Source organism: Notolepis coatsorum, assembly GCF_963971535.1.
Source record: "Notolepis coatsorum genome assembly, chromosome: 3".
Classification (NCBI taxonomy): domain Eukaryota; kingdom Metazoa; phylum Chordata; class Actinopteri; order Aulopiformes; family Paralepididae; genus Notolepis; species Notolepis coatsorum.
The window spans coordinates 81,686,826-81,707,530 of record NC_140167.1 but is presented as its reverse complement, the minus strand read 5'-3'; the positions used below and the strand labels follow the sequence as shown (position 1 = coordinate 81,707,530).

The following is a 20,705-nucleotide window of genomic DNA, read 5'->3' as shown; positions in this document are numbered from 1 at the left end:
AGTGTAACTGGATCTCTCTCTCTCTCCCTCTCTAGGTATCAGAGTGTAACTGGCTCTCTCTCTCTCTCTCTCCCTCTCTAGGTATCAGAGTGTAACTGGCTCTCTCTCTCTCCCTCTCTAGGTATCAGAGTGTAACTGGCCATCCCGTCAGGCTCCCAGCCTCCACAACCTGTTTGCTGTGTGTAAGAACATGCACAACTGGCTCAAACAAAACCCCAAGAACGTGTGTGTCATCACCTGCTCGGTAAGGAAACACAGACACACACACGCACGCACGCACGCGCACGCACGCACGCACGCACGCACACACACACACACACACACACACACACACACACACACACACACACACACACACACACACACACACACACACACACACACTCTGGTGTGGGCTCCTGTCAATGTCCCTCTCTGCATCTTATCCAAATAGCATAGTTACACACACGTTACCACCCGAACAACTGCCTCTTTGAACTGCTGCGGTCAGGCAAGCGATACCGGAGTCTTAAGGCGAGCACAGAAAGACTCAGAAGAAGCTTCTATCCCCAGGCCATCAGGCTGCTAAACGAACAATAAACACTATGCAACAACCATCAAATGCACACAGCACACACACCCACACGCACACACTCACTCAAACAAACAACACACTGCAGCACCCACTCTCCACACTTTAGATCACACAAACACACTTTACACTTTATATTGATTGATAAAGGATTTGCACTACAACTAGTACACCTACTGTAAATTGTACCTAAATTGCACCTCATCCCATTTCTGCCTTGCACTATAGTATTGTATATTAGTACACTGCACAGTATTGTATATTATATGGTAACTCAGTTACGTCTATTCTGCATCGAACATTGTACATATGTCTAAACTGAACACTGTGACCTCATTTTTTTTTTTACTTCTAATTTTACTATGTTATTTTATTTCATACTTATCTTGTCTTGCACAGTCTCTGGAGCGTAACAGTAAGAAGCATTTTGTATAAAAGTATTCTGTACTTCTGTATGACAACTATTAAAGAAACTTGAAACTTGAGAACTTGAGAACACATGAATCATCAACAGGTGATTTTCATATAAGCTGCACAATACGTTATAGTTGTCAGACCACTTCAAACCAAGGATGTCAAAGTTAACGCGATATTAGCGTGTTAACGCACAATTCTGTTAATGCCAAAAAAAATTAAATGCACGATTAACGTTTTTAGTTTTTTCCTTATTTTATTTTTTTACTTCACTCAGGTGTATTAATGATACTCTCATTGATACTATGTTTGTTTCTGACTCAAGGTGTGTGTGTGTGTGTGTGTGTGTGTGGTGTGTGTGTGTGTGTGTGTGTGTGTGTGTGTGTGTGTGTGTGTGTGTTTGTGTGTGTGAGAGAGAGAGAGAGAGAGAGAGAGAGAGAGAGAGAGAGAGAGAGAGAGAGAGAGAGAGAGAGAGAGAGAGAGAGAGAGAGGGGGGGGGCGGGGGGGGTGAGTGCTCAGCCCTTGTGTGGGTGAATGTAACAAGTTCCTAACGTTTTCACCTACTCTGTCTCCCTCTCAGCCTTCCTACTGTCTCAATAAAGAACCTTCTCTCCTGTGTCTCCCCTACTCTGTCTCCCTCTCAGCCTTCCTACTGTCTCAATAAAGAACCTTCTCTCCTGTGTCTACCCTACTCTGTCTCCCTCTCAGCCTTCCTACTGTCTCAATAAAGAACCTTCTCTCCTGTGTCTCCCCTACACTGTCTCCCTCTCAGCCTTCCTACTGTCTCAATAAAGAACCTTCTCTCCTGTGTCTCCCCTACTCTGTCTCCCTCTCAGCCTTCCTACTGTCTCAATAAAGAACCTTCTCTCCTGTGTCTCCCCTACTCTGTCTCCCTCTCAGCCTTCCTACTGTCTCAATAAAGAACCTTCTCTCCTGTGTCTCCCCTACTCTGTCTCCCTCTCAGCCTTCCTACTGTCTCAATAAAGAACCTTCTCTCCTGTGTCTCCCCTACTCTGTCTCCCTCTCAGCCTTCCTACTGTCTCAATAAAGAACCTTCTCTCCTGTGTCTCCCCTACTCTGTCTCCCTCTCAGCCTTCCTACTGTCTCAATAAAGAACCTTCTCTCCTGTGTCTCCCCTACTCTGTCTCCCTCTCAGCCTTCATACTGTCGCAATAAAGAAACCTGAACCATCCCACCCTCTCCACAAAATAAATACACTCTATTTGTTCAATTCCTACATTGTGATTATGTAGCAGCACTGTCCTGGTATGTGGAACATGACCAGGGCATGTCTCTGTGGTTTCGCTGTGGCCAGGCAGCATCCTCCATCTTGCACAATCTCCATCTTGCACAATCTCCATCTTGCACAATCTCAGCTACACAATTCATCTATTGAAACATGACTTTTTTTCACGTCAGCTGACAGGAAAGTAGCGTTTCCTAGAAGTCGTTTGCTCCTCTCCTCTCCTCTCCTTTCCTCTCCTCTCCTCTCCTCTCCTCTCCTCTCCTCTCCTCTCCTCTCCTCTCCTCTCCTCTCCTCTCCTCTCCTCTCCTCTCCTCTCCTCTCCTCTCCTCTCCTCTCCTCTCCTCTCATCTCCTCTCCTCTCCGCTCCTCTCCTCTCTTCTCCTCTCCTCTCTTCCCCTCCTCCTCTCCTCTCTTCTCCTCTCCTCTCTTCTTCTCTCCTATTCTCTCCTCACCTCTTCTCTCCTCTCCTCCCCTCCCCTCCTCTCCTCTCCTCTCCTCCTCCCCTCCCCCCTTCTCCTCTCCTCTCTATTTGTCTTCTGGGTTGCTCCTCTCCTCCCCTGCTCATTTTCCCATCCTGAGTGAATTTAACGGTGGATATGTTTGTCAAAGAGACTGTAGTTGTATTTAGATGCTGCACGTTAGTATGACAGCAGGTAAAATAAAACGTCTTTTTGAACGATTATTCAGACAAAATGAGAACACATGTCCAGGGCAGCCCCCACATATAGTCCATTCAGCGGTCGGCAAAAAACAATGCACATTTATTTTGCACATGATCTCACACACATCCAAAAACTCCAAACAGTTTTGCACACATTCACTTATTGAGAATTAATATGGCCACCAGTGATGTCATTGGGGACATTGCATCCTTGTGTTGTGTTAATCACAGCTCAATGGGGGCGACAGTGGCTCGGGAGGTTGTAATTTTTGGCAATCCGGAGGTTCCCGGTTTGATTCCCGCTCCTCCCGGGCAGCGTGTCGATGTGTCCTTGAGCAAGACACTTAACCCCTAACTGCTCCCGATGAGCAGCTTGGCACCTTGCATGGTTGCCTCCGCCGTCGGTGTGTGAATGTGTGAGTGAATGGGTAAAATGTGAGTAACAAATTGTAAAGCGCGTTGGATAAAAGCATTATATAAAAAAGCCATTTACCATTTACCATTCAATGAAACGATAAGGTATCCCTCTAAGATAAGGCATTGCTATTGTTTCATCAACATCATTTAATGGAGCTGTTTGGAACATTTCCAGGCTTCGGTCGTCACTGACTCTGTTTCAGAGAGCCTCATACACACGTTGACAACATTATTGCTTCTCCATGCATCTCCCACAGGCTTCAATAGAACTCCATCTCCCATAGGCTTCAATAGAACTGCATCTCCCACAGGCTTCAATAGAACTCCATCTCCCACAGGCTTCAATAGAACTCCATCTCCCACAGGCTTCAATAGAACTCCATCTCCCACAGGCTTCAATAGAACTCCATCTCCCACAGGCTTCAATAGAACTGCATCTCCCACAGGCTTCAATAGAACTCCATCTCCCACAGGCTTCAATAGAACTGCATCTCCCACAGGCTTGATTGATTGAATGAATGAAAACTTTATTAACAGATTGCAGAATGGGTACAATACAGTACAGCTCAATACACACAATTGTTAAGGGGATGCAGACCAGAGAAAGACTTTCGTCTTGTTTACATCAGGGTCCCCCATTTTCAATTCATCAGGACATACATGACATACAGATAGTCAGTACTGCTACATCAATAGAACTCCATCTCCCACAGGCTTCAATAGAACTGCATCTCCCACAGGCTTCAATAGAACTCCATCTCCCACAGGCTTCAATAGAACTCCATCTCCCACAGGCTTCAATAGAACTGCATCTCCCACAGGCTTCAATAGAACTCCATCTCCCACAGGCTTCAATAGAACTGCATCTCCCACAGGCTTCAATAGAACTGCATCTCCCACAGGCTTCAATAGAACTCCATCTCCCAAGGCTTCAATAGAACTCCATCTCCCACAGGCTTCAATAGAACTGCATCTCCCACAGGCTTCAATAGAACTCCATCTCCCACAGGCTTCAATAGAACTCCATCTCCCACAGGCTTCAATAGAACTGCATCTCCCACAGGCTTCAATAGAACTGCATCTCCCACAGGCTTCAATAGAACTGCATCTCCCACAGGCTTCAATAGAACTGCATCTCCCACAGGCTTCAATATAACTGCATCTCCCACAGGCTTCAATAGAACTGCATCTCCCACAGGCTTCAATAGAACTGGCACCAAGCATGGTCTCTCTGACCTGGCTCTCTTCTTCTGTGGTGTTTATAGGATGTCAGAGCTGTGTCTGACCTGTCTCTCTTCTTCTGTGGTGTCTATAGGATGGCAGAGCTGTGTCTGACCTGTCTCTCTTCTTCTGTGGTGTTTATAGGATGGCAGGGCTCAATCTGGCGTGCTGGTCTGTGCCATGTTCTGTTTCTGCCATCTGTTCACCAACCCAGTGCCCGCCATGCAGCTACTCAGCGCCAAGAGACCAGGCTCAGGACTCTGGCCCTCACACCACAGGTAAGAGACCAGGCTCAGGACTCTGGCCCTCACACCACAGGTAAGAGACCAGGCTCAGGAGGACTCTGGCCCTCACACCACAGGTAAGAGACCAGGCTCAGGAGGACTCTGGCCCTCACACCACAGGTAAGAGACCAGGCTCAGGAGGACTCTGGCCCTCACACCACAGGTAAGAGACCAGGCTCAGGAGGACTCTGGCCCTCACACCACAGGTAAGAGACCAGGCTCAGGACTCTGGCCCTCACACCACAGGTAAGAGACCAGGCTCAGGAGGACTCTGGCCCTCACACCACAGGTAAGAGACCAGGCTCAGGAGGACTCTGGCCCTCACACCACAGGTAAGAGACCAGGCTCAGGAGGACTCTGGCCCTCACACCACAGGTAAGAGACCAGGCTCAGGACTCTGGCCCTCACACCACAGGTAATGCATGGCCTGTGTGTGTATGTGTACTTTAAGACCATTAGGAGGTGTACTTTAAGACCATTAAGAGGTGTACTTTAAGACCATTAGGAGGTGTACTTTAAGACCATTAGGAGGTGTACTTTAAGACCATTAGGATGTGTACTTTAAGACCATTAGGAGGTGTACTTTAAGACCATTAGGATGTGTACTTTAAGACCATTAGGAGGTGTACTTTAAGACCATTAAGAGGTGTACTTTAAGACCATTAGGAGGTGTACTTTAAGACCATTAAGATGTGTACTTTAAGACCATTAGGAGGTGTACTTTAAGACCATTAGGAGGTGTACTTTAAGACCATTAGGATGTGTACTTTAAGACCATTAAGAGGTGTACTTTAAGACCATTAAGAGGTGTACTTTAAGACCATTAGGAGGTGTACTTTAAGACCATTAAGAGGTGTACTTTAAGACCATTAGGAGGTGTACTTTAAGACCATTAGGAGGTGTACTTTAAGACCATTAAGAGGTGTACTTTAAGACCATTAGGAGGTGTACTTTAAGACCATTAGGAGGTGTACTTTAAGACCATTAGGAGGTGTACTTTAAGACCATTAGGAGGTGTACTTTAAGACCATTAGGAGGTGTACTTTAAGACCATTAGGAGGTGTACTTTAAGACCATTAGGAGGTGTACTTTAAGACCATTAGGAGGTGTACTTTAAGACCATTAGGAGGTGTACTTTAAGACCATTAGGAGGTGTACTTTAAGACCATTAGGAGGTGTACTTTAAGACCATTAAGAGGTGTACTTTAAGACCATTAGGAGGTGTACTTTAAGACCATTAGGAGGTGTACTTTAAGACCATTAGGAGGTGTACTTTAAGACCATTAGGAGGTGTACTTTAAGACCATTAGGAGGTGTACTTTAAGACCATTAAGAGGTATACTTTAAGACCATTAGGAGGTGTACTTTAAGACCATTAAGAGGTGTACTTTAAGACCATTAGGAGGTGTACTTTAAGACCATTAAGAGGTGTACTTTAAGAACATTAGGAGGTGTACTTTAAGACCATTAGGAGGTGTACTTTAAGACCATTAGGAGGTGTACTTTAAGGACTTAAGAGGTGTACTTTAAGTGTGTACAATACCACCCTACTACAAAATGTGCAAACTGCACATCTGCAAACTGACTTTTAAGGCCATGCTCAAAACCCACCTTTTCTCCATAGACAATCCTTGAGCTAGTTTTGTGTTGTAGTGTGACAGGTGTATTATGTCCGTCTGTTCTCTGTCTGCTTGGTTGGCCTGCATGTATTTTTTGTCTGTTTTGTCTTATTGTTTCCTGTCTTTCTGTTTTTCTTCTTTCACAGGCTGATGTAAATATTGGTTGAGGGGTGCAATATAAATACATGTATCATATATCATTTACTTATTATTATGTTTTCCTATTGTCTTGAGACGCTGCCTTCCTTCACGTACTGCACCTCCTCTCGTCTCCTCCAGGTACATAGGCTACGTGTGCAGCATGGTGTCAGAGAAGCCCAGCCTGCCTCACTCCAAGCCCCTGGTGATCAAGGCCCTCACCATGAGTCCCGTCCCCTGCTTCAACAAGCAGCGCAGCGGCTGCAGGCCCTGCTGCGACGTCCTCATCGGGGAGACCAAGATCTTCACCACGGCCCAGGAGTACGAGAGGATGAGGTAGGGGCCGGACGCAGGGACACACACAGACACATACAGACACACACAGACACATACAGACACACACAGACACACACAGACACATACAGACACACACAGACACACACAGACACATACAGACACACACAGACACATACAGACACACACAGACACATACAGACACATACAGACACACACAGACACACACAGACACATACAGACACACACAGTCACATACAGACACACACAGACACATACAGACCGGCGTTTCCGTTAGCCGGTAATTACCGGTATTTGACCGGCAAAATCTGTTGAAGTCCGACATATTTAATCTCTCCGGTCTTAATGTCCGGTGAAAATAATTCCCTGAGTCTAAGCACAATTTGATTATTTTAATTGTATTAAAATAGGCTAAAATGAATTAGCCTATGCGATGAACGAAACAATCATTACATTTGTTTCATCGTTGCTTCTAATAATGACAACGACGTTGTCAGCGAGAGCTTAGTGCTGGGTGTGCGAACTTTTGTGAAGCTGCAGAGCCGGAGCAGCAGCAGCACAGTGCAGTACTCCAGCAGTACTCCAATTCAGCCATTTGCAATTCAATGTTGGGTGGGGGGGCGCTGCTGTGCGGTCCCCAGAAAAGAGCCAATAACAGCTGAATCTGCTGCTCTGCATCGACATACTCTCGCAAATAAGTCATTGGGAGGTGGAGAGAGAGAGAGTCGTCACGCAAACCCACGATAGCCGTCAGACACATACAAACACACACAGACACATACAGACACACACAGACACATACAGACACACACAGACACACACAGACACATACAGACACACACAGACACATACAGACACATACAGACACATACAGACACATACAGACACATACAGACACACACAGACACATACAGACACATACAGACACACACAGGGACACCCAAACACATACAGACACGCACAGACACATACAGACACGCACAGACACGCACAGACACGCACAGACGCACACAGACACACACAGACACACACAGACACACAGACACGCAGTCTGGGGGATATCAAACCAGCAACCTTCCACTGCCCACACGCCCCCCCCTCAGATACCTCCTGTCACTGTGTCTGAGAGGCCGACCTTGCAGACTGGATGTTCTCGGGTACAGAGACAGAGATTAGTGGACATCTGCGGTCAACTGCGTTCCCAGTACATTAGAAGATCCTCACGCACCATAATGGCTCGCAGATCCAGCTAGAATGTAATGGCCTTTACATTGTTTCTAATCTCTCTCTCTCTCCCCCCCCCCCCCCATTGCTCTCTCTCTCTCTCTCTCTCTCTCTCTCTCTCTCTCTCTCTCTCTCTCTCTCTCTCTCTCTCTCTCTCTCTCTCTCTCTCTCACTCCCCCCAGAGAACACAGGTTACAGGAGGGTAAGGTGGTGTTTCCTCTGGGGGTGTCTGTCCAGGGGGACGTGATAGTGTCTGTCTCCCACATGAGGTCCACCATCGGGGGACGACTGCAGGCCAAGGTAGGAGCCATACCGCCTGCCTGTCTGTCTGCTTGTCTGTCTGTCTGTCTCTCAGAGTGAGGGTGCCTGGTGTTCTGGATACTGGTGTGTAACAATATCATCCGCTTTAGACAAAAGCAAACATTGTGCAATCAGGAGAGAGAACTCCACACTGCAATAAAAACTAGTTTAAAGCAAACATGTGTAACAACTAAAACAATCAGCAAATTTGTCTTGGCAAGATTTCTTGAAATAAATACAGATATCTAGGGTTCTCTCTCCTGATTGGATAAAGTGGGAATGGGACACCAGAACATTGATTTCCTGTTTACTGCAGAGCGGAGGGACTGGGAGACCCTTGTTACTGACCAGACACTCACAGCAGTGGTTCCCAAATGTTTTGTTTATGCGGACCACTAGATTGTTATCAAGAATGTTTGCGGACCACCTCATATGCAAACAGTAAAAAAAAATAAAACATCAAACATATATATAAAGTGGTAGTGTTAAAACGCAGATATTTTAATAGTTAATTATGGACACTAAAAAGTTAATTGTGCTCATCACCGCATACACTCAAACTCCTCTGACCTCAACTGGTCTTTCCAAACACATTTACGTTTATAGCTGACTTAACCTCTTTAGCCGGTGGTGGACCGCAAATGACATCACACCATAAATCCATCTCTACAGACTGTATGAATTAATGTTGCGTTTTTTTTCTTCAAATGTAGCCAAGGGTAAAGACCCTAACCCTGTCAAAACAGCAGTCATAGTGTATATTTTCAGCAATACGTTTGTTTACCAAAAGGTTAAAGTGTTATTAGCTAAATATGGATGAATTAGACGGAAATAAAGGAAGCTGTCATACATGTGTGTAGTCCTATGAAAGAAGAGACCCAGGGCTTTCGATGGGCTTTCTAATTTCATTAAACTACACTTCCCAGCTCATGCCACCCCCTATCAATCATCTGACTTCCAGCGGGAACTTTATTTTTTTGTGTGTGTTATTTTTGGGATCATATCTCACAGGTCGAACAAACCTGAACGTTATTGCCATAAAATAGAACGTAGTTAGTTTCTTTACCCTTCTGTGAACGTCTAAAAAGAAAACGTGTCTCAATCTGATGAAAAATGGCGGTGCATTCACAGACTTTGCTGTCCTGTCACGGGGCGCCTGGTGGTACTAAATCCAGAGTACAATTATTCACGTCTGGTCAATGTTAGAAGATTTTTTCAAAGATGAAAAAAAAAAAAAAAATATATATATATATATATTCTCCTTTGGTTCATTACAATTTACTCAAGCCTAGTAACAGACACAATATTATTGACACTGGGCATACATTCCCTGAGATCCACAGATGTCCCTAGATACCAGGAACTAGGGCTTAAGAGGTTAGGGCTTAAGAGGTTAACCTCAACTGTTTCCGGGCAAATGTCAAGGCTGCCTCATCACTCCTCTCCATGATTGGCTGATATCAATCCTTATCTGCTGAGCCTTTCAGGACATTGCGTTCACGCTGATGTACGGCAGTCGTGGCCCATTTCGGTCGAGGATAGGTGCTACACATCCACGGTAGAGAAGTCAAGCTACCCTTTAAACCTTTACCCAACGCTCCGTGTTCTGGTACTACAAAAACGCTATTAGATTAGATCAGATTAGAATCAAATGTATTGTCATCATACAGAACAAGTACAGTACAATGATGTATGTACAGGGTTGTAGGATGTAAATGTAAATTCATTCACTCACTCACTCACTCACTCACTCACTCACTCACTCACTCACTCACTCACTCACTCACTCACTCACTCACTCACTCACTCACTCACTCACTCACTCACTCACTCACTCATTCACTCTAGCTGTAGGGTTGCATCAGAACCCAGCTGCTATCACTAAAAGATGTTCTCGCTCCTCTCTAAGTGGAGTCGACCTCTCACAGGTGACGTGATTACATTGTCTCCTGCAGCTATAGGACAATGAAAGGACTATTAATAGATGGCTCCTACTGTAGCTTCGTCTGTGGTCCGCACAGCTGTGGTCCTGTTAACAAAGCTAATATACATTTCTCACTCTCTGATAAGGCAAGGGGTTTTGACACCCGACTTCACCAGTGTCAGAGCATTCTCTGCAACATCCGGTCATTTAGGGTTTAGCGATTTGGCTTTTAAAAACTGGGACGTTAACAAAACGTAAAATCCTTTGGTGAAGCACAATTTTCCCATTAACCCCACATGTAGCATCAAGGACAAAATTACTTGATGGTGAAACGAACTTCCCGCCACAGTCAGGACAATGGAAAAACACACCTTTTCAATCAATATGTTGTTATGTACATATACCTGTTATGTCTTATTCTTATTACTTGTATTATTAGAGTAGAATAGAATAGAATAGTTGCACAAATGTCTTATTCTCATCCTATTCTTATTATTGTATTATTGCACAATCGTTGCGGGCAAGACCCCCCACATTTCACTGTATACGTGTATGCCGTGACAAATAAAACTCTTGACTTGACTTGACTTGACTTGAATATGCAATGCACTTTGCCACAAAATAATCTTCATTGCCTATATATTACTACCTACTATGATAATATGCCTTTACTACTACAGTATGCACACAAGACTGTAGCACTCAAGTTCATCACTGTTTTATGAACATTGTTACTCAGCTGCCAGAGTTGTACCGTTCCTGCTGACTTATACAGAACTTGTAAGTGGCTTTGGATAAAAGCGTTCACACACAGCTAAATGACTAAATGTAAATGTAAAGGAAAAGTCTGTTAATTTCTGCCATAGGCAGAAAGAGAAATGCACCAGGATTTGCCATAATGACAAAGTGTATAAAATGGAGAACCCCATATTGTGTATCAAATGGCGAACCCCATATCATGTAATGATTTGCGAACCCATCGTATATCAAATGGCGAACCCCATATCATGTATCGAATGGAGAACTCCATATTGTGTATCAAATGGAGAACCCCATATTGTGTATCAAATGGCGAACCCCATATCATGTAATGATTTGCGAACCCATCGTATATCAAATGGCGAACCCCATATCATGTATCGAATGGAGAACTCCATATTGTGTATCAAATGGAGAACCCCATATTGTGTATCAAATGGCGAACCCCATATCATGTAATGATTTGCGAACCCATCGTATATCAAATGGCGAACCCCATATTGTGTATCAAATCAAATCAAATCAAATTTATTTATAGGGCCCAACAACACACGTTAATGTCCCCATGGGCCGTACAGGTCTTCTTTAAACAAGTCAAGAAGACAACATAACAATAAGTCAAGAACAGAACAAGAACACCATAGGGTCCAAACATTTTTTAGATGAATGCAAATAAATGAAAGAATGCAAGCACTCCCAGACATACCCCACGCGAAGGTAAGGAAAAACTCACTAAAACCTAACAATAGGGAAAAAAAAAAAGCTCCACAGGCAATGTGGAGGAGAGAAACCTTAGAAGGGCCGTTCAAGGGGGGATCTCCCTTCTTAGATGTCGGTGATAGTAGTGTTGCAGACGGACAGTTGGTAAGCATGCACTCATGTGTGTGGTGAAACACAGATGAGTGCATGCAATAGCAACTGTACATTTTGAAAAATTAAAGATAGAGCTAATAGCGATAGCAACTGAACATTTTGAAAGATTAAAGATAGAGTTGATAGCGGATCTATTTGAGGCACAGGGGCGGCGCAAGAGGGTCACGTCCTCCCCGTCTTAGTCACGGGACATTCAACACTCCGGTCGTTGCTCAGGGACAGCCGGAGACAGGGGGAAGGGGGGGTGGCGCAGAGAGGGTCGCGAACTCCCCGACATCATCGCGGGACATCCGGCACTCCGGTCACCACTACGAGACCTCCGAAGACAGGGGGGCACGCAGAGGGGGTCGCAATCTCCCGGCCTTCGTCACGGGACGTCCAACACTCCGGTCAACACTCCAGGACAGCAAGTCATAGGAAGACAGGGAGACGGGACAGGCGTTAGACAGCTCATGAGATTGTAGTAGGCGGACATAGCAATAGATACAAGTGGTAGGCATATATGTGAATGGAGTAGATATATGAAGTAAGTGAATTATGTGAATAGAATAGAAGTACTTAACCCAGCAATGAAACCGCGTTGACTGTTAATCTGTTAACAGTCTGTTAATCAGTTGACAGGACCACGGACAGACGGCGGTGAATAACTGATCCAATGCCTCGGAGGTGCATGTAGAGCAGTCACTACAAGCTTGGCCAAGACCCCGAGGCATCCATCACCTTGGTCAGCGCCAGGAGACGGGTACTCAGAGAGAAGGGGGAGGGAGGGGGGGGGGGGGGGTTGGGGGAGGGGGGGGGGGGGAAGAGTTAGAGAGTTCCCATGTTTGTGGTGCTGCAAAGGAGCAGACATGTAGTACCCTGTAGTGCCATGTAGTACCCCGTAGTGCCATGTAGTACCCTATAGTACCCCATAGTGCCATGTAGTACCCCGTAGTATCCTGTAGTACCCTGTAGTGCCATGTAGTACCCTGTGGTGCCATGTAGAGCTATGTAAGCCATGTAGTACCCTGTAATGCCATGCAGTACCAAGTAGTACTCTGTGGTACCATGTAGTACCCTGTACCCTAACTAAACTACCCTATAGTAAACTACCCAGTGGTACCATGTAGTACCCTGTACCATAACTAAACTACACAGATTAATCTAAAGGTCAGTCCCCGACCAGGTGAGATCAAGGTAGGTTGAAGGAGAGAGAGAAAAGATGAGTCTTAAGCAGGGATTTAAAAGCTTCGACAGAGCAGGCGCCCCTGATGACGGCAGGTAATTTGTTCCACAGGTAGGGAGCGCGGTAGACAAAGGCTCTGTGGCCGGCGGATTTCTTTTTAACCCTAGGGGTCGATAGAAGCCCCGCATTTTGTGAGCGCAGAGCACGAGCGGGCGAGTATCGGGAGATGAGATCAGATAGATAGAGCGGTGCAAGCCCATTTAAAATTTTGTAGGTGAGGAGTAGCACTTTAAAGTCAGAGCGGGCTTGGATAGGAAGCCAATGTAGGGCGGACAAAACTGGTGTGATGTGATCAAATTTTCTAGTTCTAGTTAGTATCCGTGCAGCCGCATTTTGCACGAGTTGAAGATTTCGAATGGCGAAAAAATATCGAATGGCGAACCCCATATTGTGTATCAAATGGAGAACCCCATATTGTGTATGGGGTTGTGTGGTGAGATGAGTGTATCATCATATCCCTACTGACTTAAAAGGTCTCTCTCATGGTCTCCTCACCGCAGGTGTCGAACACACAGATGTTCCAGATCCAGTTCCATACAGGCTTCATATCTCCTGGGACCACTGTGCTGAAGTTTAACAAGTAAGTACCTCGCCTCTTTCTGAAGTTTTATAAATATAAGTATATAAACATATACCTGCTGTCTAGTGTTATAAACATATACCTACTGTCTGTCTGGTGTTGTAATATATATATCTGTTGTCTAGTGTTATAAACATATACCTGCTGTCTAGTGTTATAAACATATACCGGCTGTCTAGTGTTATAAATATATACCTGCTGTCTAGTGTTATAAATATATACCTGCTGTCTAGTGTTATAAATATATACCTGCTGTCTAGTGTTATAATTAGGGCTGTCAGTTTATCGCGTTAATTAGATTAATTAATTACACAGCAAATTATCGCGTTATGAAAATTAACTCAAAATTAATTACAATTTTATTTTTTTTATTTTTTTATTATAATATTTTTTTTTATCTCATTCATTCCATAAGAATGTAGAGTACACATTTACAGATTTTTTTTTAATATGGTCCATTTGCATGTTCTTGGTATCTTATTCTAGGGACATCTATGAATCTCAGGGAATGTATTCCCAGTGTCAGAAATACTGTGGGCTAGATCCACAAAGAATGGATTGCACGGTGCAAGTTGCACCCTTAAGGCCTCTACATGCTACAGCAACTTCAAAGCAACTTCAACACAACATCAGCGCGATTTCAACGCGGTTGTTGCAGAGGGTCTTGTAGACTGTGTTGCGAGGATGTTCCGTACCTGTCTCCAAAATCTAATCTAAACAACCGTTGCGTTGATATTGCGTAGCAGTGATTGGTTGGTTAGCGAATGGGGGCGGGGCTGTCATAGAATAATATTGGTCCCGCAGAGAATACCATCCTCCATTGTTAAGGCGATTAAAAAAATGTATCTAATTAATCGCATTTTAATCGCATAACCATTTTATGCCTGATATTCTATATTCTATAATCATATTTCAAATTGCATGTGTCCAGATGGCAGAATTCAGTACTGTATCTACAAAACCTTCTGTTTAATCTTCTTCCATCTATTAATTTGCTTAGATTTTTCAGGTCTGGTCAATTTGAGCATGGTGTTATTCACAGTCAAAGATAAAAAAAAAATGTATTGATATTCTCATTTGGTTCATTACAATTGACTCAAAATAAGATTTTCATTCAATCAATCACCGCGCAGATTGATTGATTGAATGAAAATGTTATTAACAGATTGCAGAATGGGTACAATACAGTACGGCTCAATACACACAATTGTTAAGGGCATGCAGACCAGAGAAAGACTTTCGCCTTGTTTACATCAGGGTCCCCCATTTTCAATTCATAATGAATTGTAAGTAAGGGTGCAACTTGCACCGTGCAATCCATTCTTTGTGGATCTAGCCCACAGTATTTCTGACACTGGGAATACATTCCCTGAGATTCATAGATGTCCCTAGAATCAGATACCAAGAACATGCAAATGGACCATATTAAAAAAAAGTCTGTAAATGTGTATTCTACATTCTCATGGAATGAATGAGATACAAAAATAAAAAAAATAAAAAATTATACAAAAAAAAACATTTTTTTTGTAATTAATTTTGAGTTAATTTTCGTAACGCGATAATTTGCTGTGTAATTAATTAATCTAATTAACGCGATAAACTGACAGCCCTAGTTATAATATATACCTGCTGCCTATTTTGTCTGTCTATTTTTCTCTCACTGTCTCCCTCCCCTATCTCTCTCTCTCTCTCTCTCTCTCTCTCTCTCTCTCTCTCTCTCTCTCTCTCTCTCTCTCTCTCTCTCTCTCTGTCTCTCTCTCTGTGTCTCTCCCTCTGTGTGTCTCTCTCTCCCTCTCTCTCTCTCTCTCTCTCTCTCTCTCTCTCTCTCTCTCTCTCCCTCCCTCTCTCTCTCTCTCTCTCTCTCTCTCTCTCTCTCTCTCTCTCTCTCCAGACCAGAGTTGGATGCGTGTGACTCTCCAGAGAAGTATCCTCAGTTGTTCCACGTGGAGGTGGAGGTGGAGGTGGAGGAGGTGGACAAGCAGAAGGACCTGACTCCTCCCTGGGAGCAGTTCCCCTGTAAAGACCTGCTGCCTGCCGTGCTGTTCACCGGACACCAGGAGCACCAGGACGCCCTGGCCACCGCTGGTACCAGAACACACACACACACACACACACACACACACATTTAGAATCTTTATTTATGTCCACATAAAGACAATGTTTAAAGGACACAAATATTATCAGTGCACTTGTACATTGTGGGTTATTCTGATACATTCGTGCCCAAATTGACAATGGCAACCAAAGTTATACACACAATCAACACACAGCTCATGGATGCAGATAGCTGCGTCTTCTCCAAATTGCACGGCTGCCAACACACACACACACACACACACACACACACACACACACACACACACACACACACACACACACACACACACACACACACACACACACACACACACACACACACACACACACACACACACACAGTGTCTACATCTATGTCCTTAATTAGTCTGTACATGTATGTTTGTTTGAATAATTGAATGTCTCTAATTTGTAAGTAAATGCTGTCTGTGTATGTTTGTTCAAATAATTGAGAAAAAAATGCCACACACACACAGAAACACACACACACACAGAAACACACACACACACACACACACACATCACACAAAAACAGACACACATCACACAGAAACACACACATATCAATGATACACACATAAACACACACACACACACACACACACACATATATATATATATATATATATATATATATATATATATATATATATATATATATATATATATATATATATATCAATGATATACACAAAAGCACACACGCACATATCAATACACAGATACTCGTAATGACCACAGATGCTGATGCTCGTGTTTCTCTTCCTACAAGATGAGATGGAGGGGCTGGATCTGGAGGGTAAGACAGTAGAGCATGGTAGAACATACAGTAGCCCTGCTAGACACCTGTAGCTACCTGTATCACTGTTAGTTCAAACAGCCCTGCTGGACACCTGTAGCTACCTGTATCACTGTTAGTTCAAACAGCCCTGCTGGACACCTGTAGCTACCTGTATCACTGTTAGTTCAAACAGCCCTGCTAGACACCTGTAGCTACCTGTATCACTGTTAGTTCAAACAGCCCTGCTGGACACCTGTAGCTACCTGTATCACTGTTAGTTCAAACAGCCCTGCTGGACACCTGTAGCTACCTGTATCACTGTTAGTTCAAACAGCCCTGCTAGACACCTGTAGCTACCTGTATCACTGTTAGTTCAAGCAGCCCTGCTAGACACCTGTAGCTACCTGTATCACTGTTAGTTCAAACAGCCCTGCTGGACACCTGTAGCTACCTGTATCACTGTTAGTTCAAACAGCCCTGCTAGACACCTGTAGCTACCTGTATCACTGTTAGTCCAAACAGCCCTGCTAGACACCTGTAGCTACCTGTATCACTGTTAGTTCAAACAGCCCTGCTAGACACCTGTAGCTACCTGTATCACTGTTAGTCCAAACAGCCCTGCTGGACACCTGTAGCTACCTGTATCACTGTTAGTTCAAACAGCCCTGCTAGACACCTGTAGCTACCTGTATCACTGTTAGTTCAAACAGCCCTGCTAGACACCTGTAGCTACCTGTATCACTGTTAGTCCAAACAGCCCTGCTGGACACCTGTAGCTACCTGTATCACTGTTAGTTCAAACAGCCCTGCTGACACCTGTAGCTACCTGTATCACTGTTAGTTCAAACAGCCCTGCTGGACACCTGTAGCTACCTGTATTACTGTTAGTTCAAACAGCCCTGCTGGACACCTGTAGCTACCTGTATCACTGTTAGTCCAAACAGCCCTGCTAGACACCTGTAGCTACCTGTATTACTGTTAGTTCAAAGCATCTCTCTCTCTCTCTCTCTCTCTCTCTCTCTCTCTCTCTCTCTCTCTCTCTCTCTCGCTCTCTCTCTCTCTCTCTCTCTCTCTCTCTCTCTCTCTCTCTCTCTCTCTCTCTCTCTCTCTCTCTCTCTCTCTCTCTCTCTCTCTCTCTCTCTCTCTCTCTCTCTCTCTCCTCTCTGCTCACATCCGCTCTCCTCTCTCTCTCTCTCTCTCTCCTCTCTGCTCACATCCGCTCTCCTCTCTCTCACTCCTCTCTCCTCTCTGCTACCATCCCCCCCCCCCCCCCCTCTCTCTCTCAGAGCCCAGCCGGCCCCAGGGCGGTCCAGACGGTAAGGGGCACGGTGAGGACAGCGAGCCCTCGGACGACGAGATGCTGTCTCTCTCCAGCCAGCAGAGCAACGCCAGCGCGGCCGCTCCCAGCGCCCCCAAGAGACCGGACCCTCCCTGCCACACACACGCCCCGACGCCCGCCGAGGAGGTGGACCTTCTGGGGCTGGACGCCCCGCCATGCCCCTCCACGCAGCCCCCGACCACCGCTACCACCACGGACCTCCTGGGGGACCTGTTCGGGGCCCCCACGGCCCCTCAGCCCACCAGCGGATCCTCTTCTGCACAAAGCACGCCACACAAAGTAGCTCCCAACACAGCCTCCCCTTGCCCTTCTCCTGCTCCCCCAGGTGAGAACCTCCAATCAACCAGATAACAGAGGAACAGTGTTTTAAACCTTTATTATCTAAAGGTGCTAAGTTACAGTGTTGTGTTCATTCATAGTTAAAGACAGTAGAGGTTGAGTACTTTATTATCTAAAGATGGTGAGTTACAGATTTGTGTTCATTCATAGTTAAAGACGGTAGAGGTTGAGTACTTTATTATCTAAAGATGTTAAGTTAGTGTTGTGTTCACTCATAGTTAAAGACAGTAGAGGGTGAGTACTTTATTATCTAAAGATGGTGAGTTACAGATTTGTGTTCATTCATAGTTAAAGACGGTAGAAGCTGAGTACTTTATTATCTAAAGATGGTAAGTTAGAGTGCTGTGTTCATTCACAGAATGGAGAGAGAATCGTAAGGATTTAAGGATTTGACCCCAATGACCCCCAATTGATTGTATGGCATACCAATATTATTATTACACAATAACCCTGGGTGTGTTTGCTTCATCTAGCCTTCGATCCCTTCGGGGCGGGGCCCATGCCCAAGCCTCAGGAGCTGATTGGTTCGTTCCTGGGACAAGGTAATGTGGGGCAGACTGACCCCTTCCTGCATGCCGCTCGCTCTCCATCCCCCACCATGCAGCCCACAGGCATGGGTAAGGCATGCCATGCACCCTGCAACGCACACACACTGCTGTCACCGAAGCCTGTTTTTGGGATTCGAACTTCGGCAGGGTTTTCGTTCGTTCGAACCATCGTTTTGAATCATGCAAAAAATGTGCTCCTAAATATCTTTTTCTGGTTCAGTACTGTCGAGTCTTGACTTTAGGCACATAGCGCACATTTACGCATATAATGAAGAACATATGCGCATATTTCTGCTGTCAAAAATGGTTATTAAAAGTAGTAGTATTTACTGGTCACAGGAGGCTTCAATAACGTTTGGATGGTAATCCATTTTGTGAATACATTTGTTGAAACAACATCTTTGTTGGCCGACGGCTCCTGCTATCTTAACGTTAGCAAGCTAAACGTGCATAATGTAGCTTAATTAACATGCATACAATTTTTTATTTTCAAATTTTTTATTTTCAATTTTTTGACATGACATAAAACTAGACACACAAACATTAAAAGTAAAAATCCACAATAAATCATAGGACTATGATAGTCCAGTATTTAAATCAAAATAAATGTAGATTAAAGGATATACATATACATAATAATTACGATACACTACAATACATACAAATGCTCTTGCTAGCTCTTCTGCACCCTTCCTTTCGCCTTCCCCCCTCAGGACCCCCCTTGGACAGTAACCACCATTTCGTTTAACACCAAGGATTACAAATTCAAATGCTGTGCTTTATCTTCTCCACCATATCTGACCAAATATCTCTAAATAAATCACATCTAGATAGGTAAGAATCCATACCTTCAGGCACATTTTATCCGGTTGAATCCAGCGTGATGCTATTAGCTTTTTGGCAGCCGTAAGACCGGACAAGATTAGCCTCTTAACATGTAATGAATGTGATAACTGAGAGACATCATTCAGCAACAATACCGAAGGCAGTACAGGTATGGTCAGAAACAAAAGTTCTGATAATTGTGTGGTTACTTCTTCCCAGAATATCTTAACAGGGGGACATTCCCAATACATATGCATAAATGTACCGATCTCACCCTTTAAACACAATGAGCATCGAGAGTCCTGTTTAAGCCCCATAAGGTACAATCGTCTAGGAGTCAAGTAAGTCCTATGAATAAAATTAAGATTAATCTGTTGATGATCCGGGTTGCGTGACGACAGCCGAACGTTTGCCCAGACTTCATACCAATCAAAATCCACTTCCAAGTCTGGTATATCCTTCCTCCAAACTGAGTCTAGGGGAAGGACTTCATACGAAGACGTAAGTAAGTGAAGATAAAACTCCAAGACATCTAAAGTGTTCTACCATTAGTATATTTTCTGGGAGGGAGGTAGCCTTCGCAGTGACATTAAGTGGAAGGAATGCCGATTTTGGCCAGTTTATCTTAAATCCAGATAGATTGCCAAAATCATCTATTAGTTTGAGCAGATGAGGCATTGAGGTGGTAGGGTTTTGTATGAACAACATTACATCGTCCGCATATAAACTAATATGATGCTTTGTGCCCCTAATTGAGATCGGCTCTATGGATTGGGATTGTCTTATATATTGTGCCAAAGTCCGAGACTAAGAGGACAACCCTGTCTGGACGAACGCGATACAGGGAAGTGTGGGGAGGTGAATTTACCTGTTATAATCATGGCCGAAGGATCTTTGTATAGCACTTTGATCATATTAATGAATCCATCTCCTAACCCCATCCTTCCAAGTACTGCCCATAAATAAGACCATTCTAATCTATCAAAGGCCTTCATCGATCCAAGG

The 20,705-nt window shown here is 44.4% G+C and overlaps 1 protein-coding gene across 1 annotated transcript in view; it reads left to right on the top strand.

The window, feature by feature from the left end:
* dnajc6 (DnaJ (Hsp40) homolog, subfamily C, member 6) overlaps positions 1-20,705 on the top strand; it is a gene marked incomplete at both ends in the record, with an annotated part of 135,940 nt that overhangs the window by 93,806 nt on the left and 21,429 nt on the right. The window contains 9 exons of the mRNA XM_084309820.1: positions 122-244; positions 4,675-4,808; positions 6,713-6,907; positions 8,293-8,410; positions 13,692-13,771; positions 15,663-15,856; positions 16,641-16,667; positions 17,936-18,313; positions 18,801-18,944. Of these exons, the coding sequence (XP_084165946.1) occupies positions 122-244; positions 4,675-4,808; positions 6,713-6,907; positions 8,293-8,410; positions 13,692-13,771; positions 15,663-15,856; positions 16,641-16,667; positions 17,936-18,313; positions 18,801-18,944 (1,393 nt within the window). The remainder of the gene's footprint in view (positions 1-121; positions 245-4,674; positions 4,809-6,712; positions 6,908-8,292; positions 8,411-13,691; positions 13,772-15,662; positions 15,857-16,640; positions 16,668-17,935; positions 18,314-18,800; positions 18,945-20,705) is intronic.